Source organism: Engystomops pustulosus, chromosome 3, assembly GCF_040894005.1.
Source record: "Engystomops pustulosus chromosome 3, aEngPut4.maternal, whole genome shotgun sequence".
Lineage (NCBI taxonomy): Eukaryota > Metazoa > Chordata > Amphibia > Anura > Leptodactylidae > Engystomops > Engystomops pustulosus.
The window spans coordinates 46,065,186-46,091,191 of record NC_092413.1 but is presented as its reverse complement, the minus strand read 5'-3'; the positions used below and the strand labels follow the sequence as shown (position 1 = coordinate 46,091,191).

General features: G+C 41.9%; 1 protein-coding gene across 1 annotated transcript; it reads right to left on the bottom strand.

The window, feature by feature from the left end:
- Positions 1–301: 301 nt before the first annotated feature.
- On the bottom strand, positions 302–22,755 carry DSTN (destrin, actin depolymerizing factor). Its single transcript, XM_072140669.1, has 4 exons — positions 22,598–22,755; positions 11,040–11,311; positions 10,460–10,536; positions 302–2,295 (listed from the first exon to the last, which is right to left on the bottom strand). Exons 1-4 carry the CDS (start codon positions 22,598–22,600, stop codon positions 2,186–2,188), a joined length of 462 nt encoding a protein of 153 aa, XP_071996770.1. The 5' UTR covers positions 22,601–22,755; the 3' UTR covers positions 302–2,185.
- Positions 22,756–26,006: the final 3,251 nt, after the last annotated feature.

Below are 26,006 nucleotides of genomic sequence, written 5' to 3'. Positions count from 1 at the left end.
TTTTCTGTAAAACCTATTTTTTTATACAAAAACACTTTGGCATTGTATGTATTATACTCTGTGGAGACTGGGGAGTGCTAAAAATGTGTCTCCTGGTGACAGGTTCCCTTTAATGATTTATGAGTCTGTTTGAGGCTTTAGCACTATCTATGATCATTGCTTAAAGGTGGACGGAAAAATTGTAAATTACTCTACAATCGAATAAAAGAGAAATTTAAGACTGGAATGTTTTTCTTTCACTTATTATAATTACTCACATACAAAGACATTTTTATCAAGACAAGAATCCCAGAATTCAATATTTCATTCAATCTGGATTTTATTTTACTTTAACTTTTACAATCTTTCATATAGATGTGATAGGAAATAAAGCAAAAACAGTATTGACTGGTAGTGAAGCTGCGAGAAAGAGGTCAAGACAAAACATCATGTAAGGTACAAACTTGTATCAAGGATCAACCCTTGGTATAACCCTTATCTAGGATCAGATGAAGGACATAGAGGAAATTTAAAGGTGATAAATCCCCATTGTTATACCTGTTTATAGCAAGCAGTGGTAGTTTTCTCTTGATATAGCACAACCACACAAATGTGCATTCATATCTCATACTACAAGCTAACATAAGAATAGTGTTTTCCTGCATTACTAATAATTGCAATATATAAAAATCTGTCATTTTTTAGTAAAATATATGAACCACCCTATAATACACAAAGCCTAATGTGGAATTAAAGGAAGTCTTCCACCAGGATGAAGGATTGTAAACCCAGCACACTGACATACTGGTGTGTACACCCTCTGACAGGATCTGCTCTTCTATAAGTTTACTATGCCCTTGTTTTTAAGACAAAAAAAACTTTAAAAATTATGCAATGAGCCTGAGGGGCTCCGGGCTCCATAGATGTTAATGGAGCCTGGAGCACCTTAGGCACTTTTGCATAATTTTAAAAGCCTCTATTTGTAAAAAAAAAAAAACAGGACATTAGAAGCTAAAGGAAGAACGGATCCTGTCAGAGGCGGCACACACGAGTATGTAGATGCACTTGGTTTACAATCCTTCATCCTGGTGCTAGATGTCCTTTAAATCCATATGTATTAGGTTTGTATATAAAGACAAATCTCCTTGCCATTCAGTGAGAATATATGTGATGTGGAAATGCTGTACAGACACACTATATGGCTGTGCATGTCTATAGCTATGTTGAGATCTCAGGAATGGGGTCAAAAACCAGAATAAAATTGGCTTAATATCAGGAACGTGTGCTGATAACACTTTAATAACATCATATTATTGCAGAATTGGGCAACAAAATCTTTTACACTGAACAAAAAACAGATACATTTATCCTATCTGAATAAATTACTGAATCTGACTTTGTTCTCTTATTTTTAAGTCCTGTGGCCACACTTCCATGACGGGAATTTTCTAGCTGTTTTGACCATACAAAACGGCAGGCGGTGTAAGGTAGCCTTCCTGCTGATCTGTGTAACCGTAGCTTTGTGTGTGTTTTCAGTAGCAGCAAGAATGTGAAACATGAATTCATATTCCAGGGTTGTAACTGGACTTGGAGCATTGGAGAAATGTATTTTTACAGTGCTGGGCTCTAGCATCTCTTGCACTGCTCCACAGCCCCTTCCCTTTTGCTCCAAGTGACATCTGAAGCCTGCTGGAGCTCTTACTCAGAGCAGAGAAGTTTAATGCAGAGAGGTAAGAGCACAACAGTGTTAGGACATGTCATCAGGAGAAGCTAAAATGTAAATATTGTATTATCAATGCATTTTTCACTGTTCTGCTGCTAATTACTATACACAAAGGTATGGTTGCACGGATCTCCAGTGTTTATACTATCTTTGAAGTATTGCATCTTATAAATTGCTGCCAGATTACCTTTAAGTGACCCTTTTTCCATGTGACATCACCAATATAGTGGTCCTTATGGCAGCTTGGTTTATGCAGTCTGCCACAGTCAGCAATTCCAACCAAAATTCAGGTTTACAGCATATTTGTGAAAAAACTATGAATGACGTGGATCATCCCCTTTAAATACAAAATATATGTAACCTTTAATTAATATAGAGTGTATAGAAGTGATCGGACATATAAGGAAGATATTTTCTTTTATTTTCTTCTTTAATGGGTTAAGATCCTCTGTAAGCAGTGAGTATGTTACTGGCACTAAACATCTATACATTACAACCCTCTAGAGATTTAACTTTGCCACTTGAGAGTTTCTTCGCTATCTGTTCCACAATGAAGTCCTCTTTGTTGTGCATCTCCCAATGCTTAGTGACTCCTAGAAAAAAGAAAATATGAATTTGGTGTTTTAAGCATCAACAATTCTGCAGTGCTTATATAGTTTAAAAGAGGTTAACTAAAGCATAACTAATCTTTTGAAAAAAACATAAAAGTGAACAGTACGGATAATAGCAGAGCTGGGGAGTCGTTTAAAGAAAATATATCATGACAATCATACCAGGGGCACTTACTCATAGATCCAAGTACTCCGACTGTGGTAATCTTCTTATATTTGTTATCCATGACCTCCTTTCTACTAAATTCAACCTTAAAATCTATGCTAAAGACACAAAAAGGCTCTGGGGGTGTTAGCGGAGCCCCTCAGTGCTACAGAACCACTGACTGTAACAATGAGCATGACCTGTCTCACCCATCCCCCTACACGCTTCCTCTGTGTAATTTAGCAGCTGGAAGAGGGGACACCTGCTCTTCTAATTGTAACAGCCTTTGAAGCTACAGCAAAGAGGGACTCTGGAAACACCCCATAAAGCCCTTCAGGTTTACTAGCATAATAGTGTCCCTGGTTTATCATGATGGATCTTGGTGGTAAATTCACAGTAATAATAAGGCTTTTTATCACCATTATACAATAACCATGTTATTTAGGTAGAACATAACCTTAGAACTATAAATTTAATAAATTGTAATTATGGAAAGCACTCTGTGGAAATAAAACAGTTTTCAACAAAAATGTACTGTATAATATTTGTTTAGTGAGTCTATGAATTTGTTCTTTGAAACCGTTTCCCCCTCCATCAGACCCCTCCTTCATAAATGACATTAAGTCTGACCTAATTATTTTAAGGCTAGAGAACAGGCTGTCTTCACTGACTTGGGTCAGTTGCAATGGAGTATCCACACAGGCAACATCTCTAACAATTTCCAGATGAACTTTCAATATATAATGCTATAAAGTCTAGAAGTGCTAGATAACACAAAGGTTTGGCTTCTATAGTACTTTTTAATGTTTGTGTTTCTGTATTTCTGATTTTGAGATGTTAGAAAACAGTTTTACCCTCATATTCTTTGCATATTGTATAGAATCCATCAGAGCAACTATCTTCTACAAACATGAAAAGTAAACTAAACATTAAACATACACTGGACAGTTCTGCCTTAATCTAGTTTTCCTGATCACTCTTGGAGTTCTAAGATAAGTGCAGAGATCGGTTTCCCTCTGATCTGTAGGATAGGAGCTTCACTACTGTCATTTATAGGTCATTCCATAATTTACCCAAATTCTGATGAAAAAATATTCGGCACATACTGTAATAAACTCATTTTAACAATTCACTATATATTTTTGGAGTTGAAGTCAGTCCATTTTATTCCGACTGACTCCACCATAATGGTCTCCGACTCAGACTCCATAGCCGTGTATAATAGTAAACTTATCTCTGTATCTGTATTTTATCACTGTATCTCTGATGGCTGCAATATAAAGGAGCATGATAAAGTGTCTAATGACTTACCCCCTACAGACAGTCTCTCAATAGACTAATCTCCATACAGAGCAGAATTATGAAGGGACATATTATGTAGCTAAGGAAAGAATTAATAATTAGCCTCCTTATCTGTCTGAAGTGGATGGAGCTCTGAAGCCTTCCACACTACTTACTACAGGAGAAAGAAGCCGAAACAAGCCACCAAATTGCTGTTTTACTCAATGAATTATATTGCAAAGTTTACTATTTTCATCTGCTCTATCTATTTTTCTATTTCTAATTTTTTTAAAGTACTCTTTAAGGCACTAGATGAGGTCGTTGCAGGAGCATTGGATGTAGTCTGGCAGGGGCTCTGCAGAGAGATGGGGAGAGTGGCAAAATTAGGAGGAGAGCAGAACAAAATGGCTAAACATTGTGTGTAGACACACACACATCTTGTAGATACAACCTCTGTGAGGGAGGGGTTGAGAAGATACCTGGTGATAGGGGAATAATGGCAGCGACTGTGTGGAGGGAACCAACATCCGAGGAAATATAATGTGACAGAAACAGGAGAGGGGAGCTATTAGGTGGTTGGACTTTGAGGTGAGGAGCGAGGAAAGATTCAGTGAGCCTAACATGGTATTCATAACTTTTGTTGAATGTCCATATTGTCATTTGCTACAAGGATCTGATAATCGGACATCTGCTAGTAAGTGACCTTACAATGTGTTTTATAGACAGCCTCTTTAATTGAATGTGATATTAGTACAATGTCTATTTTATCCATTTTTAAGTATTTACAAACTTATCTGAGTTTAAAGAATATCTACCATCAAAATCCAGCATGATAAACCAGGAGCACTTACCATAATTCCCAACCGCCCCGGATTCAGCGGGACAGTCACGGTTTTATACCTCTGTCCCACTGCCCCGGGCTGTTGAGAGATATTCACGATTTTCCTGGCATTGTCCCGGACCAAGAGACGAAGTTCCGTCTCCTGGTCCCGGGCACACTACTATAGATGCAGAGACACAGTCTCCCTGAGCTGTCCGCCCGACCTCGGCATAGGTGACCGCCTCCCTGCATATCCTCCTGCATGGCTGAGCCGCCCTACCAACCCCCGGCACAAGTTACCGCCTCCCCGCCCACCCTTCAGCTGCATGGCCGAGCCGTCCGCCCCCGGCACAGGTTCCCGCCTCCCTGCCCGCCCATCCGGCTGCATGGCTAGGTCACCCCGCCCGCTCGCAATCCCGCTCGCGCTCCTCCCCCACCCGAACAAGCAGCTGTCCTCCGCTCCCCCCCCCCCCCCCCGCTTGAACAAGCAGCCATCTTCCGCTCCAAACCCCCCGTCCGAACAAGAAGCCGTCCTCCGCTCGACCCACCACCGCACCCCCCACCCCCACCCCGGCGGATCAAGCACCCCCCCGAACACCCACCTGACGCAATGGCCGGTCACCCTAAAAGGGTAAGTATACATTACATATGTATTTATGTGTGTATATATGACGTATATACAGTGTATATACTGTGTATATGTGTATATATGCATCTACTGTCTATATATTTATATACTGTGTATATATGCATCTACTGTGTATATACTGTGTATATAGGCATCTACTGTGTATATACTGTGTATATACTGTGTATGTGTATATACTGTGTATGTGTATATAGGCATCTACTGTGTATATATGTATATACTGTGTATAGATGCATATACTGTATTTATACACGCATATATTTGTATAAGCATATATATGTGCACATTTAAATATATGCATATGCATATATGTATATATGATGTATGTCTATATGCTGTGTATGTGGTATGTATGTATATGCTCTGTATACTGAATGTGTGTGTGTATTTCCTGTATGTGTGTGAAAATGCTGTATATACTGAATGTGTGTGTATTTGCTGTATGTGTGTATATTCTGTATGTATATGCAGCATGTGTGTATATGGTATTTTTATACTGCATGTATGTGTTTGTATGGTCAGTGTATACTGTATGTGTGTGTATATATATATAATTGCATATAAAGTGTATGCCGTATGTGTGATGTGTATATATACTGTATGTGTGTATATACTTTATGAGTTTGTGTATAAGTGTATAAATGTATATGGGTACATAAATGTGTGTATACTTGTATATATATAGGTGCAAGCATACAAGTGTAGAACTTTATGTGTGTATATAAAGGTGTGTATATATCAGTGTATAAATGTGTGTAATTGTATAAACTGAGGGACTGCATGTCTGGTGCGGGCTGAGGTGTATCTTAAATGGGACTGCATATCTGGTAGGGGTGAAGGTAGATATAAAGATGTGTTACTGAGGACGAGGCGGCTGTATGTAGCTGTGTTACTGGGGGCGAGGAGGCTGTGTGTAGCTGTGTTACTGGGGGTGACGCGGCTGTATGTAGCTGTGTTACTGGGGGTGAGGCGGCTGTATGTAGCTGTGTTACTGGGGGTGAGACGGCTGTGTGTAGCTGTGTTACTTGGGGCGAGGCGGCTGTATGTAGCTGTGTTACTGGGGGCGAGGCGGCTGTATGTAGCTGTGTTCCTGGGGGTGACGCGGCTGTGTGTAGCTGTGTTACTGAGGATGAGGCGGCTGTATGTAGCGGTGTTACTAGGGATGAGCCGGCTGTATGTAGCTGTGTTACTGGGGGTGAGGCGGCTGTGTGTAGCTGTGTTACTTGGGGCGAGGTGGCTGTGTGTAGCTGTGTTACTGGGGGCGAGGCGGGTGTATGCAGCTGTGTTACTGGGGGCGAGGCGGCTGTATGTAGCTGTGTTACTGGGGGCGAGGCGGCTGTATGTAGCTGTGTTACTGGGGGTGACGCGGCTGTGTGTAGCTGTGTTACTGAGGATGAGGCGGCTGTATGTAGCGGTGTTACTAGGGATGAGCCGGCTGTATGTAGCTGTGTTACTGGGGGTGAGGCGGCTGTGTGTAGCTGTGTTACTTGGGGCGAGGTGGCTGTGTGTAGCTGTGTTACTGGGGGCGAGGCGGGTGTATGCAGCTGTGTTACTTGGGGCGAGGCGGCTGTATGTAGCTGTGTTACTGGGGGCGAGGCGGCTGTATGTAGCTGTGTTACTGGGGGTGAGGCGGCTGTGTGTAGCTGTGTTACTTGGGGCGAGGTGGCTGTGTGTAGCTGTGTTACTGGGGGCGAGGCGGGTGTATGCAGCTGTGTTACTGGGGGCGAGGCGGCTGTATGTAGCTGTGTTACTGGGGGCGAGGCGGCTGTATGTAGCTGTGTTACTGGGGGTGACGCGGCTGTGTGTAGCTGTGTTACTGAGGATGAGGCGGCTGTATGTAGCGGTGTTACTAGGGATGAGCCGGCTGTATGTAGCTGTGTTACTGGGGGTGAGGCGGCTGTGTGTAGCTGTGTTACTTGGGGCGAGGTGGCTGTGTGTAGCTGTGTTACTGGGGGCGAGGCGGGTGTATGCAGCTGTGTTACTTGGGGCGAGGCGGCTGTATGTAGCTGTGTTACTGGGGGCGAGGCGGCTGTATGTAGCTGTGTTACTGGGGGTGACGCGGCTGTGTGTAGCTGTGTTACTGAGGATGAGGCGGCTGTATGTAGCGGTGTTACTAGGGATGAGCCGGCTGTATGTAGCTGTGTTACTGGGGGTGAGGCGGCTGTGTGTAGCTGTGTTACTTGGGGCGAGGTGGCTGTGTGTAGCTGTGTTACTGGGGGCGAGGCGGGTGTATGCAGCTGTGTTACTGGGGGCGAGGCGGCTATATGTAGCTGTGTTACTGGGGATGAGGCGGCTGTGTGTAACTGTGTTACTGGGGATGAGACGGCTGTATGTAGCTGTGTTACTGGGGGCGAGCAGCTGTATGTAGCTGTGTTACTGGGGATGAGACGGCTGTATGTAGCTGTGTTACTGGGGATGAGGCGGCTGTATGTAGCTGTGTTACTGGGGATGAGGCGGCTGTATGTAGCTGTGTTACTGGGGATGAGGCGGCTGTATGTAGCTGTGTTACTGGGGATGAGGCGGCTGTATGTAGCTGTGTTACAGGGGATGAGGCGGCTGTATGTAGCTGTGTTACTGGGGATGAGGCAGCTGTATGTAGCTGTGTTACAGGGGATGAGGCGGCTGTATGTAGCTGTGTTACAGGGGATGAGGCGGCTGTATGTAGCTGTGTTACTGGGAATGAGGCGGCTGTATGTAGCTGTGTTACTGGGAATGAGGCGGCTGTATGTAGCTTGTTACTGGGGGTAAGGCGGTTGTATGTAGCTGTGTTACTGGGGGCGAGGCGTCTGTATGTAGCTGTGTTACTGGGGGCAAGGCGTCTGTATGTAGCTGTGTTACTGGGGGCAAGGCGTCTGTATGTAGCTGTGTTACTGGGGGTGAGGCGGTTGTATGTAGCTGTGGTACTGGGGGTGAAGCGGTTGTATGTAGCTGTGTTACTGGGGGTGAGGGGGCTGTATGTAGATGTGTTACTGGGGGCGAGGCGGCTGTATGTAGATGTGTTACTGGGGGCGAGGCGGCTGTATGTAGCTGTGTTACTGGGGGCGAGGCGGCTGTATGTAGCTGTGTTACTGGGGATGAGACGGCTGTATGTAGTTGTGTTACTGGGGATGAGGCGGCTGTATGTAGCAGTGTTACTGGAGATGAGGCGGCTGTATGTAGCAGTGTTACTGGAGATGAGGCGGCTGTATGTAGCTGTGTTACTGGGGTTGAGGCGGTTGTATGGAGCTGTGTTACTGGGGGTGAGGCGGCTGCATGTAGCGGTGTTACTGCGGGGATAGTGGATAGTGAGCAGGAGGATGTGTGTGCACGCTGCACTCATTGGGGGCCTCCACCAGATTTTGCGCCCAGGGGCCCCCACCAACCTTAATCCGGCCCTGCGTACAAGCCCTGAAATAATCTCAACGCCTTGCAAACCGCCAGACACTGCGATTATTTTGCTCCTCACGCCTTCTCCCTGCACCCTTGCTAGAACCTGTGAACTTTCATGACTGAAAGTTTGCAGGTTACTAACCAATTCCACACGTATCTGATTGTAGCCGATCTATTACAATGTGAGATTGGCACGCAGTAATAGATGATGTGGAAAATACCCATACACTGCCATATTGTAGTATGGCAGCATGTGGTGGGATCAATCAGACAACCTAGAGAAAGGCTGAAAAATTGAAAAAAATAAATAAATAAATAAAACCCATAAAAATTCAAATCCCCCTTTCCCTAGTACTGATATAAATATAAACAGTAAAAATCATGAACATTTTAGGTATCGCCATGTCTCAAAATGCCCGATCCATCAAAATATAATAACGGTTATTCCCAGAATTTAACTCCGTAACGGAAACTAACAGCCAAAGTCAAAAAATGCCACTTTTCCACCATTTTGCTAAATATAAAAGATGTAATAAAAAGTGATCAAAAGGTTGTACAGTCCTAAAATTAGAAGCATTGAAAATGGCATCTCATCTCGCAAAAAATGACACCACCCACAGCTCCATATACCGAAGTATGAAAAAGTTATTAGCGCCAGAAGATTAATTTTTGTAAATGTATGAAAACATTTTTAAAACTTTAGAAATGTATATATCCTTGTGATCGCACAGACCCAAAGAATAAAGTAGACAAGTGAAAGCTGTAAAAATGATGCCCACAAAAAAAGGCATAAATGCATTTTTTCACCATTTTCACTACATTTGGATTATTTCCCCACTTCCCAATACACGGCTGGGAATATTAGATACCGTCACTATGAAATACAATTTTTGCGCAGAAAACAAGCCCTGGCACAGCTCTCTACATGGAAAATGCAAAAATGAAAAAGGGCATTAGTGACAAGGGGTTAAACTAATGTCACTAACTCCATACTAGACTAATGCAGACCATTCAGATGGCGCCCAGAAGCAGAGGGGCAAGTGTGGGCATTCTGGAGGGCACCTTTGCATATATACACATCAGGGTGCGATCACACTGGCAGTAGTGCAGCATTTACACACGACAGCACTGGAGATGGGGGCAGGCCTCGGCCCGATCCCATTTGCATTTCCAGTGAAACGCATGTGATTGCTTACCGATTGCATGCGTTTCATTGTAAACACAAATGCGATTAGGCTGAGGCGCGCCCAATACACTAGCGTGGCGTTTGTTGCAGCACTAGCGGTACGTGTAACCGCACTCTGAGTCGTTCAAAAATTATGTGGTCACCTCTGTAAAATATAGCTTTGAAAGAAAGCAATCACTGTGAATAGTGGGGAGGGGTGTGGCTAAGGGCGTGGTTAATGTCCCTCTTTCTATTTTTGAAAAGTTGGGAGGTATGCACTTACTCATAGATCCAGGCACTGTGACCGTGGTAATCTTCTTATATGTGTTATCCATTCCCTCCTCCCTTCTAAAATCAACTTTAAAATCTATGCTAAAGACCCAAAAAGGCTCCGGGATGTTACCCTTTTGTGCTGTAGCTTCACAGGCTGTGCAGGAGCATGGAGCCCCTCAGGCTCATTTGTATACAACCCTATATCCTGGTGGTAGATGCCCTTTAAATGTGTTAAGTATTACATATCAGTAAATGAATAAACTACAATTCATTCAGGGACACATTTATTTTAAATCACTTTGTGCATCATGATGCCAACATGGTACCATTGGGCCTAATTCATAAGGTTTAGTAATGATAGTGAAGTAGGAGGTTTTATGTCATATTTTTATAAAGTATGTTTTTTTACACATAAAATGTTCAACCCATAACATTTGTACATACCTGGTAATGCTTGTTTCATGTACGATTTTGAGCTTGCATACAGTAATTTTTTTTTGATAGGTGCCTCTTCTGGACACCTATGAAAATGACACAATTAGTGATTCTTAAATGCAAAATTTTTAAAAGTAACACAGTGAAAATTGCAGCCGCAAGGTTTTTTTTTTTAGGATTTTCCATTATTCCAGAATAGGAAACAAATTCTATATAACAATTCTATATAACATAACCATTAATGTTATTTAGGTATAAAAAGGCATCTAGACCCTTCTTAAAGCTCTCTGCTGTCCCTGCTGTGACCAGAGCCTGAGGCAGGCTATTCCACAGATTGACAGTTCTCATAGTAAAGTCCTAGTAAGTCATAGTAAGCCCTGTCGCCTCTGGTGATTAAACCTTGTTTTCTCCAGACGCAGACAGTGCCCCCTCGTCTTTTGATTTGATCTACTCAGATGTACCAGAGTTGGAGTTGGAATGTACTTCGTAACCCCTCCCCCCCGCCCCCCCCCCCCAGCCCTCACTTTTAATTTCGGATGGTTAAATAGAAAGCTATTTTTTCCCCCCAACCTTCAAAACTTCAACTTACCACATAACAAAAACCAAGTCTTGTTTTTTTGATTCTCCAGTCACGTACTCTAAATCCATCAGGATATAACAACAGTTGTTTTCAGGTAATAACGCTTTTAGACGTTGAAAAAAATTTGAACGTTCACATGACAAAATCTCTTTCCCCTCTTGCACCACGATGAATTTCTCATCAGGACTGAAGCCAAAGAAAGCTGCCTTCTTCCCAGACTTCTTGAGCCTCATTTCTTCGAACAACACTGTGACTGAATTATCAACTTGGACACCGGATGCCTGTGTGGAGAGAAAAGCACAGTTACCGATGATCGACAACTGTACACAAAGAATGTATTCATGCACATGAGTCCTTTCACTAGAAACAAATCATTGTATTAAAATGTATATAGGAAGCTTAGCTCATGTACTCCCGTGCTTTATGACTACTGAACTAGAATAAAATAGGAAATACGGTTTATGCATATATCTATATATTTTTTGCATATATTTGCAACCTTTTTACCCCCCTGTTTATTATTAGCTCTGCTCAGTTGTCCTCATGGAGCACAGCTAAGGTCAGGAAGTAAGAGCCCTCCCTCTTACTAATGGGTAACGGGTCAAGTAGAGCATGCGTCCTGCCACTCCAATCAATAGAATGTCAGAAATAATAATAATAATCTTTATTAATATAGCACTATCATATTCCATAACACTTTACATATCACAGGGGACATATACAAATGAACGTTCATATGAAACAATAGGAGTGAGGGTCCTGCTCACAAGAGCTAACAATCTATGAGGATGTGGGGGTGACACAAGAGGTAAAAAGCTTGGATAATGGTCCAGCAATTCTTTAGGGAATAGAACAAAATAAAATAATATAATAAGTAAAGATACTGCTTCTTGAACCAGCCATCAGCCACCATCTTATTTACAAAGTCCAAGTTTAATAGGAAAGCAGAGAAGACTGGAGCTTGGTATCTGCCGTTTGCTTGAGGAGGACAGGAATGGAGGACACAGAATGGGTTAGCAACGAAAGTTGAAGTTTCGTGCAGTTAGTGGTGTGACTAATTGAAGAGCACACTGATTGGGCATCTTTGGCACGTACTTAGACAGTGAATAGGAATGCCAAAGATAGCAGAGCACTGGGCGACGCTCCCATACTATTAAATGGAGAAGCAAGACAAAGCCGCTCCACACATTAGTAAGAATGGATTGCTTTGATGATCCCAGGAATAGGAGCCTCATTGATCAGATTGTTACCCCCTATGCTGGTACACAGGGGGTAACAACCCCTGTAAAGTAATGAATATTAATATATTATCATCAGGTCCCAGAAGATAGATTAAACATATATAGTTAGAGATCACATTCCAGCCAATTTATGGACAGGAATGAGGTAAAAGACATTTCTGAGTCAGGGGCTTTACTTTAGTAGAAAACCACACAGAACTATTAATAGAACTATTAATGTATATTGGTAAAACACAAAATTAAAGAAGGATTCAAGTGGTCAACCCCTTTAAAAACAAAATTTTATTTATAAAGTAAATTATTCGATTAGTTAATAATTATAAGGATAATATATATATATTTTTTAAATACTTAAAATTTCTCATTGTTATTACCAAACATCCTGTAACCAGTTTTGTAGAACTTCTAAAATATATTCCATTTCGACAAATACAGAATCACAATGCAATAGAAAGTGAACTGAAATCACGTTTTGCTATTTAGCACAAACTTAAGACAGTGAGACCCTTTCATAAAGGGCTAGGGGGTAATTTAAAACCAATTGACTAGGTCATTCTCCTAGAAAAGACTGAATGGTTTCCTAGGCTGTGGGCCAATGTTTTATATCCCTCTAGTATCACAGTGACTACCTCTGAAGGTTGGATTGCACATGCTGTACTCATGTTCTGAGTATTGTAAGCTTAAAAAATGCTCTCTTTGACTGTGCCTTTATCCTATGATAATTCCAAGAAAGTGGAGAACACCACAAGGGAGTAGATTTATCTTTAAAACTTCATAGTGAATGGTATCAGGTAGAAGGGTCTCGAGGGAGACGTTCCTTGCAGCTCCTTATTCAAAGTTGATCAATAAAAAGTGTACTTTAAAAAAATGTCATCTATTGTATAATTTCTTCCATAAAATATATATTCAAGAGAATTACAGGTGATGTGCAGTAACACAGCTCAGCCACTACACAGAAAATGGTGCTGTTCCTGTGCCTTGTTGCTCTGTGTTTATTTCAGTGCTAGAAGCCAGACTCCCCTGATCACTAAGATTCATAAGTGTCTTACTGCCTCTGATATGGATGACCTATCATTTCGATCCTATGTGTCCAATCTTTAGTTGCATCCCACATTTAAATGGATTGTCTTATAATAAACATTTATTTATCGTGATAAATGTTGTAAGAAGGAATGGGGCTCCGGACACTTCTTCAAAATGATCATTGCGGTGAGAAGTGAGGACTTGTTATGAACTCTTGTTAATGGTGAACTTTAAAGGGGTTGGCCAACCCCTTTCAAGAAAGTTTACCAAGGTAAGAACCGTATCCTAAAGGGTCACCCATATTGTACTTACCCTGGTACACTTTCCTCTTCTACTCGTAGGTGCTGTCGGTAATATGATCCACCAGCTGCAATTTTCTGTACTTCCTGTGATGTTCTATCTCCTGCCGATTTCTGGGTTGTTGGGGGCAGTTGGGGGCCCCTGACCTGGAAGTCTGAAATCTGCAGAACTTCCCAGGAGGTCCTAAAAGCAGTTGATGGTGGGTCTCAGAAGGTAAAAGTATACCAGAGCTAGTACAATATGGGGGAATCTATTGGATATTGTAATTAACATGATAAATGTTCCCCCTTTCTTCTTCTACCTGTAGGTCACATGCTTTTTCCGGTCCCATTTTTTGTCCACAAAAACTGTGTCACCCTTATTTATCCCATTATCCTCCGTCAACTGGCTGTAACTCCTGGGCAACCCACCACAAAAACGAACTGCATACGGTGGGCAACACCTGTACCACAAAACAGCAAAAAATAGGACATATCCTACTTTTTACATTGCAGTCTCGCAGCCAGTTCATGTTGCGGTGAGAAATAAAGTGATAGATACATAGCCATATTTCTGATTAAAGTCAATGGAGATTTTTTTAGACGCAAAAAAAAAATTGCGGTGTCCTTATTTACGTTTAAAAAAACTGTTGTGTGCATGAGGTCTACCTGTGAAGTTGAACTTCTTATAGGTAAGAGAGCAATGTAATGGAATCTGCCCTCCCACTTTACCCACTAGAAGTCTGCAAGATACAGAACTTCACAGGAACTCCCTAAATTGGCTGTCAGTGGGACATGTGACCTGCAGCTTTTATGGTACAGAAAAGGAAGGTTATAGAGGTTTATCTTTTAGGGAATTTGTACTTAACATGTTAAACTGTTATATGTGGCCAGAGCCATAAGTTATAACTCAATGTTATAACATTCTAAGTATTTTGTCATTTGGACCAATTTAGCGAACGAGGACCTATCACCCAAATTTTCGGCACTAGGAGCTGCTTACTAAAGCTTGCAAAGCTGTCTGACATATTCATGAGGGGGCGGGGTTGGGGCGTGGCTAGGGGTGGTGACTGCCGCCTGGCGCGCGGCAGTCACTGCCGGCCTTTGGAGCGAGTGGGGTTGTCCGGGGAAGAGGCAGCGCCTCAGACCGCTCCCTCATGAATACATGGGACCGCTTTGATTACATTGTACCCCGTCGCAGTGTTAGATAGCGTTACCGGAGGTTTCTGGTAACGCTATCACTCTAACACTGCAGCGTTTGTTCAAGCACTAGGAGCTGCTTATGCAACACCCCTGCCGATGCAAGGCAGAGGGGTTGTTGTGAATACGTCCCACCATGTAGCTTGCAGCCTGTGTAGGGTCTGATCAACCCCACAGCAGGTCACTACATAACACAGGGGAACACTGCAGCGGTAGAGTCTGCCTGGTAAGGCAGGAGTAAAGTATTAAATGTGATGTAATATGTGTCAACCAATCACATGTGTTATACCTTATATCTGTGAGCTGAGATGTAATTGGAGGAGAAGGAAACTTCTAGAGTTAGTCTTAGGCTGGAGCTGACACAGCTCAGTACAGCTAAGCAAGTGAGTGCAGCCAGCACACCAGTCCAGAGCAGGAGAGCTCAGCTCCCTGCCTGAGTGGAGTGAGTTAGCTAGTTAGAGGAAAGGGGTATCATCCTACCTTCAAGGGTGATATCTGAAGCAACCCAGGACAAGCTGAAGCATCCTACTAGGACACAGCTATCTCCCAGCCTGCCATTGCATCCAGGCTGATGTTCCATTCCGGTGGCTCCCTCCAACTGCATCTCCAGCATTCTATCATTTGTCAAGGCACGTTGCTACTGTTCCTGTCGGTTCCAATAAAGAACTGTAAGTTATTTTTGTTCAACGTCTGCCTCCGTCTGGTCCCTGCTACTACGGCTGTCACCATCACGGGCACCCTGTCCACCACACAGAGACTCATACTCTAGACACCAGGGAGAACCGCTATAGCAGCCTCTCCCTCATCATTTCTTGCCAACACCACCCTGCTGGAGACCTGCCAGGCTGTAGGACAGCCCTCCGGTTCCCCATACCAAGCAAGTGGCCGCAACCGCCAGCCACTCAGGTACTGCGGGCCCCGGCTGACTCCAGGCCCCAAGAAAAGGCTAGGCCCCGGTGGGGGATGTTGCACTTATTTTAGTAAGCAGCTCCTAGTGCTGAAAATGTGGGTGACAGGTCCTCTTTAAGACCCCTTTCTCACTAGTTTTTCCAGCGCATGTTCTTGACATGTGGATTTTGCATTGCACTCTGAACCATTGGTTTTGTAAGACTTTTTCCGTACATGAAACTCTCAGCATGCTCTACTTTTGCAAGTCAAGCACATGAAAAAGACCCCATACAAATCTATGGAGAGGCATCAAAAACGCATAGCACTCTGGGACACATGCAAGTGCAACACATTTTTTAACTGATCAATTGCCAAAGAAAAGATGAACCATAGTCATAAGTGTTTTTCACATGTGCTTGAAGTGCACCATCTGTGCAAGAAAACACAGTGCACGTAAAAAACTGAGACACTGAACAAATTCTGACTGAAAACTGATTGAACTCTGATGAAAATTGTCAGTTTTTCACAGACCAAACCCTAATCGCACCCTGATCAGACTGATGAAACTCTGTGACGCCAGTGGGAAAGGAGACTAATGCAATGCAACCCAATTATTCAATAATAAAGTGACAGAGAAGAATGGTGGAGCTATCTGTGTACAGCATCACAAATATTACTACAAATAACACGCGGGATAGACAATTATATTATCACATTGCAATTCTTAGTGCACATTGTGATCTGTATAAGCTAACTTGGCACTTCATGGTCTCCTCTTTACAGAGGATCTCTACTCCAAAGCTTTAATAAGAACATTATGTTCCTTCTTGAAAAATGTTTGTATACCTCTTTTAATAAGGCTGTTAAACTAGTCTGGCTACTTTCTAGTTTATACATTAGTATCAGCACCCCACCCATTTGGCCCAAATTATTTTAAACAGAAGACTCCAAAATTGTTTCTTTTAACCCTTTCATAACCCTTTCAGTGGCTGTAAGCTGATGGGCCTGCATGCAAAGTCTCTGCCAGGCCCCCATATAATGTATGATTTATTGTACTAGTCGTCTCATACGGGAAAGTGACATCTTATGGGCCCCCTCAAATGATTATATCCTAGGAACAGCTTTACATATACTTGCACTTTTTACTTTGTTTTTCATGACTTAGCTGACAAATAACTAAAAATGTGAATAAAGTAGTAAAATTGAATAAACCTTTATCAAAATATGTTAAAAATAAGTACGGCCGTCAATCCATTGCCCTTCCCCACATTCTGCTATAGAGAGTTCTTGCAAACTGTAAGCTGCATCTTCCTGCAGCTCCTTTTACTTTCTGCCTTCAGCTGGTGGGCTAGAGGGGGGCACATTTCTGAAATGTGGCACCTAGAAGCAGAGTTCTGGTGTCACCTTAAAAAACTAAATCCTCTTCTTATTATCACATCAGGATTGTGTTTCTAAGTGTAACAAATATATTTACTGTTAAATTTACATTTTGGAATATAAAAATAGCTTTTTTTTAACTCCAGTGCATGAAACACGTAGAAATGCATCCAAGATGTCATATAAAAGACAAGATTCTCCTCTTTAATTTTACGATAAAATGTTTCCAGTTCTGTGCATTGAGGCTTTTTGGAAAGGTGGGCTTGACTATGCAGCTTTCTCTTTTAATTGTAAGAGATTCTTGAGAAAATGAATTCCATAATTTACAGGAGATTAGTCCCATATACAAGGTAGACAAAAGAGGCAATCTTTTCCCTATATCATTCTGGAGCATCAGTAGCTGTAAGTTTCCACATGCCTACAAGGCGTCCCTAATTAGCAAAGGCCTGTCCATTCCTGTCTGACTGTGTTTTGTGCCTACTCCTGCTTCCAAGCCGTACTCCTGCTGTAATCCCCGGCTCGGACTGTGGCCTGCATCTTGTCCTCCATCCCTGTTACCTTGGCTGCCACCGCAGGCCTAGTCGCACCCGTGGAACAACCTGGTGGCACCCTGTCGCAGCAAGACCACCCTGCTGTGCAGCAGACTCTGCTAAAGACCAGGTGTCATTTAGACTCCGGTCCCGGGTGTTGGCTAGTACCATCTTCATCTCCCGTGGTGGTCCAGAGGGTCCACAGACTCTTCGCATAGAGACTCCGACTGTTCGTCCCTAAACGAACAGTGACATCATGTTAAGGGGGTTTCCTTACAAGGTAGCGAAAGAGGCAATGTTTTCCTTACCCCAACCTGGAAAACATATTTGCATAGTTCTCAATTTAAGTCATACATGCATTTTTATATGGCGCCACAGCCACTGACACACTGCGCATGTACTAACTATCTGGTACTTGCACAGTAAAGCTAGATACGATGTCCTCAGATTTAAACGCAGTAGAAAAGAGTCTCAGACTCATCCACAATAAGGCTAAATTCTCCCTTGTATTTATGGGTGGCTGTGATTTCCTTTTGTTATTTACAGTGGAAAAAATTGCACTGCAGGCCCCATCATTTCCGCTGTTATAAATAATGGGAGCTAGCATTGTGCATGTAACCCTATGGGAAACAGAAAGTGAGAAGAAAACACCTTTAGCTTTGGGGATGTTGTCCTAGAACAGAATGGAAACATTGCTGTATTGTATAGCTTTAGCCCTTTATTCACATTCTGTTTTTTTGGCCTCAAAACTGATAAATGGTGCCATCTAAATAGCTTGCCATGAAGTGACAAATTGTTTGATATGTTTTATACATTTGGATCGAATGTGTACTAGGAATCTATTTTTGAATAGTGAATTGTTGCTGTCACTGCTGTCAACGTCTTCTTTTTCTATTGGTATAGAAACATTACGAATAATTTCCAAAATACACATTATGAATAGTTTTTGATAATATACAAATATTTGGGGACATTAATCATATGCTGGTGCATGACAGCATATGCTGGTGCCCCATCAGCTCCGAAAAATCATCTGCACCCGCAAACAATTATAGGCCCTGCGGCAGTTCAGAGGCTGTAGCAATGGATAACTGCAGGACAGGAATGACCCCAAATGGCCCATTACGCCACTAGCTACACCCCTTCATGAACCTTCACGGCCATTTGGCTTTGAGTTGGCGTAAAGGAGAAAATAATCTCAATTACTAGCGATTCGATTGTAATTGAGATTATTTAAGCACTTGTACATCACAAAACTAGAATACAAGTCCTGATAAATGTCCCCCAATCTTTTTGTAAGATCTGCTTGGAAAGTATACTCAATATGAGGAGTGATGCCTCTATCCCTGTGCCATGCAAACAAACTGTGAACAGACGTCACCATAGCAATAAGAAAATGATCTTAGTATGATGGCCGTCATTCTCATTTATATGTTCTACCTGAACAGCATATGACTGCTGGTAGTAAATATAATACAATTAGAGGCGATGTACTTTGTACGTACAATAATTGGTTGTTGTAGTTTATACATACTTTTCCTAATGAATAATGCAGAACACATTGATGATGCACCTGGAACTCTGATAAATTATTCACTCTGCTGTATGTCCACGCCTTACCACTCATGTGATAAATGTACCAGGTTGGAAGCCTTTAAAATGTCCTGAAAAAGTTAAACTTTTAGTCCAAAATATAACACAATAGTATATAGGCCACAAGGTGAATGGTGTATTTGTATGCTTATACTCTGAGTAAGGTTTGCTTGTAGACTGTATCCATAAATTTACTTAAAGTGGAATAGAAGCTCTATACTCAAAGCGGAAAAATTGATTTTTATTCAAAGCTATACCATTTTTATTGTTTTATTGAAAGAAAAGTGAAGTCTTTGGCTTACTAGCTATTGCAGAACCACAGTCCTCAATGCCAGCATAACAAACATACTAGGTGTTGTAGTTAGCAACAGATGCAGACTCAAAACATTGAAAAAATTTCTTTATACTACACTATCATTCAGGGCTGGCGCCAGCACTGGGTATGCCCGGGGGAAAGTGCTTAGGCCCAGAGCTGCTGGGGGGGAGGGGGGAAACACAAGGCTGTACATAAAGAATCCATGGGGGTGAGGGGAGCTGTATATAAAATAACTATGAGGGGGCTATTTGGAATGATAAACTAGGGAATATTTTAGTGAACAGTGAACTGTTTTAGTTTCTGAATTTTTAATGCCGTGAGTTTACTGCAAAGGGGCCTACTGAGGCTCTGTCACCCAGGGGCCTACTGAAACCTGGAGCCAAACCTCCCACCAATAGCCATTTTTATATATATATATATATATATATATATATATATATATGAAAATGTTGTTTTACTAAAACCTGGGAACAGACTCACACAGACTGAGTTACACCCATTAGTATAGCCATACAATGATCACTGGGGCTGTTGCCAGCTTTCCACTAGCCCTGAATGTCATACATTATATAGCTGCATTGTTGTGGTACCTTCCACCCACCTCCACTGAATTCTTTTCCTGTGTGTCAGTGTTCATTGTAAATTTACTTTACTGTTCATGAACCAGGAAGAGCAGATGAACCGTGTTATTGGTCTCATCATACGAATGCAAGGCTTCTTTATACCACAGATTATCATGTAATATATAATACAGTAAAATGTGTGATAATGACGTGGATTCACACTCAAGTGGCTTCCTTGATTATATGTTTCATGACTAAACATAAAAGAAAAGATGCAGCAATTCAACAATTCCGAATAGCTTTGATCTATGACTTTATGCATACAGCTTCTATACTGCGTCACTATAGTAACAGACCACAAAAAACCTGCATAGTCTAATCTAAAATAATAGTTTATTCCTTTTATAAAGCAAGCGTCCTACTTATACACAAGCCCCCCCCCCACTACCCTACTTAACCCAAGACAAAAAGTAAAATACAGCAGTAACTTTACCTGTGCACTGCCTGTTATTCCTAGCTGTAAATTTGCCTCTTTTCACCTTTTTACATTTATTGGGCCTCTTCTATTGTATTTTTACCTACAGCATTGTCACACAGCTTGCATTATGAAAAACTACCCATGCCCCTTCGCGGCAGCCTTTTTTACACGACCCACACATTACAGTATATGTTCAAGTTGTAAAAAGAGTATGATTGCAGAATCAGACTATAAGGGTGTAAAATATATAGAGACATTGTACAAGGTTACTTTAATTTTGGTACAGTAGAATCATTCAACTGCTGAAAGCAGCAGTTTAGACCACTATAGCCTATGTCACCACCATACATGTATTGTGTACAAGAAATCGTGTGCACATTCTCATTTTTTAGCAAGTTTTATCCAATGAAATTAACTGCAAAAGTAATAGATTCACAAACAATGTCTGCCAATTGGTTGCAAAGGAGTAAATATCCTATTGGAAAAAAACCATGTGGGAAATTTATCATACGCTCCTGTGTGATAAAGGCCATACGCCCCTCATGTTCTGGCAGATGCATTCAGAGGCTTAGGCCTCTTGATGTATCCATCGAGCGGCACGGCTGCAGGGCAAAAGTACATTAGGTCTAACTTGGTATAGTTTTGCATAAAAACCTGTAAATGAAAGTTTGCATGTTTTTACAATGTACGTAGGCACGTGCTGCCTCCATACTCACATGGCAGAGCTCCCTACACACCCTCATGATCATGCCCCTTCATGCCCCCTCCACCCCCACATGGCCACACTCCTTCACGCCCACTCCACACCCACATGGAATGGAGGTGCCGTAGTCATGTTAATAATTGCAAATTCTTGCAGCGCACAAGTATTTTGCGATTATTTCCAGAAACTGGTGTAGAAGCACTGATAAATCTCCCCACTATACCCACATTTTCAAAAGTAAAATAAATAGAACATAGTTCAGCTATACAAATGTTATACAGGACTTTGCACTTAGAGAAATATATCAAAATCCAATTGGTTAATCGTTTCATGATCGTGGTGCCTAGGGGAAATTTCTGTAGCTTGTTCTGTCATTTTGTGTCCTCCCTTGGGAGAACCTCTTGTAAATAAAGTGTTTTGTAGCTGAAAGACAGGCCATTGTATCCATTGCAATATATTGCATTGAACACTAAAAGGGGATGTCTGCCAGGCATAGAAAAAAATGTGTCCTGTTTCACGGATCCAAGGATAGCCAGTCACATGCCATTTGTGGACATGTCACCACTGAGGCTAGTGAAGATCTGTGGTGGCCACCATGACCATGACCTGTATTTCCCTTTGTAACTCAATGTCATCTGTCTTTGAAGAACGACATGCTTCGCATCTCAACAGGCAGTCATATTTGCATAAAATTTTGCATAATGGTCTAAAAAAAATATATCCTTAGATGATGCGTTTCTGTGCAATTAAGCAAAACTAGTTTCCCATTGCTCCGTAATTTTGCAATAAGTTCATGAGTTTTTTGGCCATACAACTTATTCTGCTCTTGTAAGCAGGGCCATCGCTACTATTGCTTCATCTGACCATATCTTATTTTGTTGTATATGCACCCCATGATATGTAAAGCACTGCAGGCTAGAAATAAAGATTTTTCTTATTGAGATAAACATGTTGAAAGCGATTTGCCATATTTGGACATTTGGATAATTACAGTATGGTTCTAAAACGCCTTAAAGTGAGAACAATTTATTTTATGAGCATCAAATGTATTGTTACTTGATACAGGTAAAGGGCCCTGATCAGGACACTCATCTACCAATATGTTTTATGTCCCACATTTTAAATAGGGTCATCTTAGCAGGTATTGAAATGTGAACTTGAATTCCACATTATTTCTTAATTTTTATCAATACTGATCGTAAACACGAACCATTTTAAATGTATTGTAAGTATTTTATGCATAAACTTCTAAATGAAATAATGTTAACTACAAGAAAAGTCAGCAGTTTAAAATACGGTATATTTTCAAGGAAAATAAAATAATGATTTAAAAATACAATTTACATTGCATACAATTTTTTTTGCATCAGTACTCACCATGTTGGCTGTGTATCAGTACTGTCTCGCTGTTTTGAGTCTGGGGTGAACCTGTCAGGACGTGAAGTATAGAACTATCTTTTGTGTCCGTATTTGTCGATGCTGAGGAGGTGAAGTGCTCGGGAGGGTCACGGAATATCACTGATGATAGTCTGTCACTGGGTGTAGCTCTTACTCATGCAGGTGGCACTGCCTGACAGGCTATTCAGAGCAGAAGAGGAGGAGACACTACTATACAAAAGCTGAATGTGGTGTTTTTTTTCTTACCTGGGGTTATTTTTTTATATAGACATACTTTTTTGTATCTAAAAAACAAAGTGCCGCTTCTTCATCTGCTACAAAAGAAGCAATAAAGGCTGGTTTGTGAATTTGAAATATCAAACATCGCTGCAAGATATTATATCCTCGCAAGAGATGTGAATAGGAATAAAAAAAATGATGTGCTAACATTAGGGTACAAAAAAAAGTGAAGAAGATATTGTAAAATAATCAACAGCAACATCATATTGCAAATGATAAGAGTGTCAGGGCTCGGGGTCAGTGAACCTCCTGTACCACCGCGGACGATGACACTAGCCGACACCTGGGACTGGAGTCTAAGTGGCACCCGGTCTTTACCAGAGCCCGCCGCAAAGCAGGTTGGTCTTGCTGCGGCGTGGTATCACCAGGTCATTCCACAGGTGTGACTAGCCCGCGGTAGCAGCCAAGGTCGAGGTACGGGAACAGCAGGCAATCTCGTGGTCAGAAGCAGGCAGAAGTTCAAGGCAGGCGGCAGAGGTGCAGAGTCAGGGTGGGAGGTCAAAACAGGAATACAGGGAATACTCTCAGGAAGCTTTCTCAATTGCATGCATGGCAATGGCTCAAATACCCGACAGGGGTTGATGGGAGCAGCTGGCTTATGTATAAAACCCAGAAGTGGCCAGCGCCACTGGCCAGTGCACTGGCCCTTTAAATCTTCGAGAGCGCCCTAGGAAGAAGGATGTAAGTGAGGGTGGGGGATTGCGCCTCTACAGAGAGGGACACGGGTGTGCCTGCGATCCAAGACATGGATCGTAGGGAAACCCATGACAGAGGGGTTCCATGAACTGATAGGTGGGTGCACAAGATATTTCCTATGTATATATGTGTATATATACATGTATATATCTGTGGGTCACAGCTCTTCTATGAATGTCCATTTAAAGAAAAGCTGTCATAGTTGTAAATTGTATTAGTGTCCTGTAGGTGCAAATATAGTTTAGAGAACATAAGGTAAGGTCAGTATCCACCTTCTTTGTAATCACGGCTCTGGACCAGGGAAGGACAAAAAGGACAGTGAGCCCTACACTGAGTCCACCAAACTGTCACCTGCCCGCTTGCCTCAGTGTCTCCTAAGATGATACGGGACAACTAGGAGCCATTCCCTCCTTAGGCCAAGGCGTAGACACAAGATAAACAAACGAAAAACACAATAAGCTGTGGTCAGAGGTCCGGGTCACAGCAGAGATGGTAGATAAGGTACAAAATTGCGGATACAAAAGGGGGGGGGAGTCAATATAGGAAAGCCAAGATCAGAAAACCAGAGATGTCAGATATAGAGCACATGAACAGCAGAAAACTAAGTCACTAGCAGGGCAGGAAGCAGGTCTAGCAAAGTTACAACCGGCACAGGACTGAATGGGAACCAAACACTTATATGTGTTTTAGTTTACTCCAGGTGATTGGAGCAACAATCTGTTTCAGGACAAGTAAGACTTCAAATCAACCCCAAATCAGCCAGCAAGTTAAGCTCAAATCCACACGGGCAACTGAGAAGTGAAACACAAAGACAAATATCAGCGCCAGCTAAGGCTTGATTGTAGCCCGGGTAAGCACATGTTGGCACGCGGCAGAGGAGAAGACGTAACCCTAAAGGTGCACGGGTGAACATATGGAAAAAGATAGAGCATGCTATGACTTTTTCTCGTGTACGGTGCGGTACATGTGGCACCGTACCGCTTACATGTGCCTATTACCGTCTATGGGGCAGACACAAGCTTCAGACCGTACATACATCCCCACAATGGCAGTGTGAATGAGGTCACATTCTGCACACAGAAGTACTTTGGCATGGATGTTAGAGTTCCTCAGTTCTTTTTTTATCTATGTGGGGATCTATGTGGTCCTGCATAACTTCATGGGTTTCATTATGAGAATTACCATCCCTGTAGATACAGGATCTGAACATTTCAATTCAGATTCTCTTTTTCCCCATAAAGAGAACGCCAATGAATCTGTGTGATGACACTGCCAATGGATCTCTATGTTGTTGTTCATTTGAATTTTTTTTTTTAAATTACATACATTCCAAAGTAAAATTCCAAACATTTTAGTAATGTGTGTCACTCCCATCCCCTCAAATCCTATTAGCACTAGGATATATATGAGGGTATGTCAGATCACCCAGTTTTATCAAGTGTCGACCAAATTTAAGCCCTTTCTCCCAGTCACATGCTTAGTACTCTCCTGACCTTGTACCCAGACATATTTTTGTTTTTTTCAATGTCTGTATCAATGCCAAACCATGCCATAGCTGAGGAGTCTCCTTTCTCCATAAATTTAATTCCATCAACATACTCCTCTTCACATTTGGTGACAGAAGGAAAGGAGGAAGGGCTCAGGGACACCTGGTTAAGTTTTCAAGTGAATGATTCAAGGCGGAAGGGCTCCCACTTACCCCTGGCCAACATAAGAGCAGACAAGAAAAATTTGATTTTGAGTGTAGAAGTTGGATTTTATTTAATACCTGACCTGATAAGTTAAAGATGTTGGTTTTAATTTTCTCTAAAAGCTAGACGGATATAAAAGTTGAGGTGTACCTCTTCCCAAGTTTTTAACATTGAGTTAAGGTGTGCAAAACAGACTATTGCCACACCTTGTAATACATAACATCAGACATGTGAACTCAGCCTATTGAACATAGCTGACACAAGGAGATAATTAGGGAGTATTCTTTGGATTAATGAGTCACAGATCATTTATGATGGTTTATTGTAGGTTGCTCTGCTACCACATTAGTAAGAATAAGTCGGCTGCACGTGTATGTTGGTCAGATCCTATGGACTGCACGCCATGTGCAGGACTAGAGTCCATGATCACACATTAATAGGATGCAAGGACTCCCTTGGGACCATGGTGGGCATAGACCACCATTACACACTCTAAGATGTATGACCTACCTTTTCACAGCTGTGCTACTTTAAAGGTAGAGGCCTATATTCTTACTCTGTCGCTAGGGCTGAATTATCTCTCTGTGTCCTGTACATGTAATAAATAATTAATGAGTTATTGGAGAGTGTTTTCATTCTAGTCACTACAATGCATCTCTGAGGAGTCCGGACATAGAAGAACACAACTGACTACAATGCACACAAAGAAGCCACTTTAAGAC

What these genes read in the sequence shown, in the direction of transcription:
- DSTN (XM_072140669.1), bottom strand. An exon ending in GACTTGGTTTTTGTTATGTG is followed by an intron (nt 10,537 to 11,039) that starts GTAAGTTGAAGT and finishes TCATTTTCATAG; the next exon opens with GTGTCCAGAAGAGGCACCTA. An exon ending in CATGAAACAAGCATTACCAG is followed by an intron (nt 2,296 to 10,459) that starts GTATGTACAAAT and finishes TCTTTTTTCTAG; the next exon opens with GAGTCACTAAGCATTGGGAG.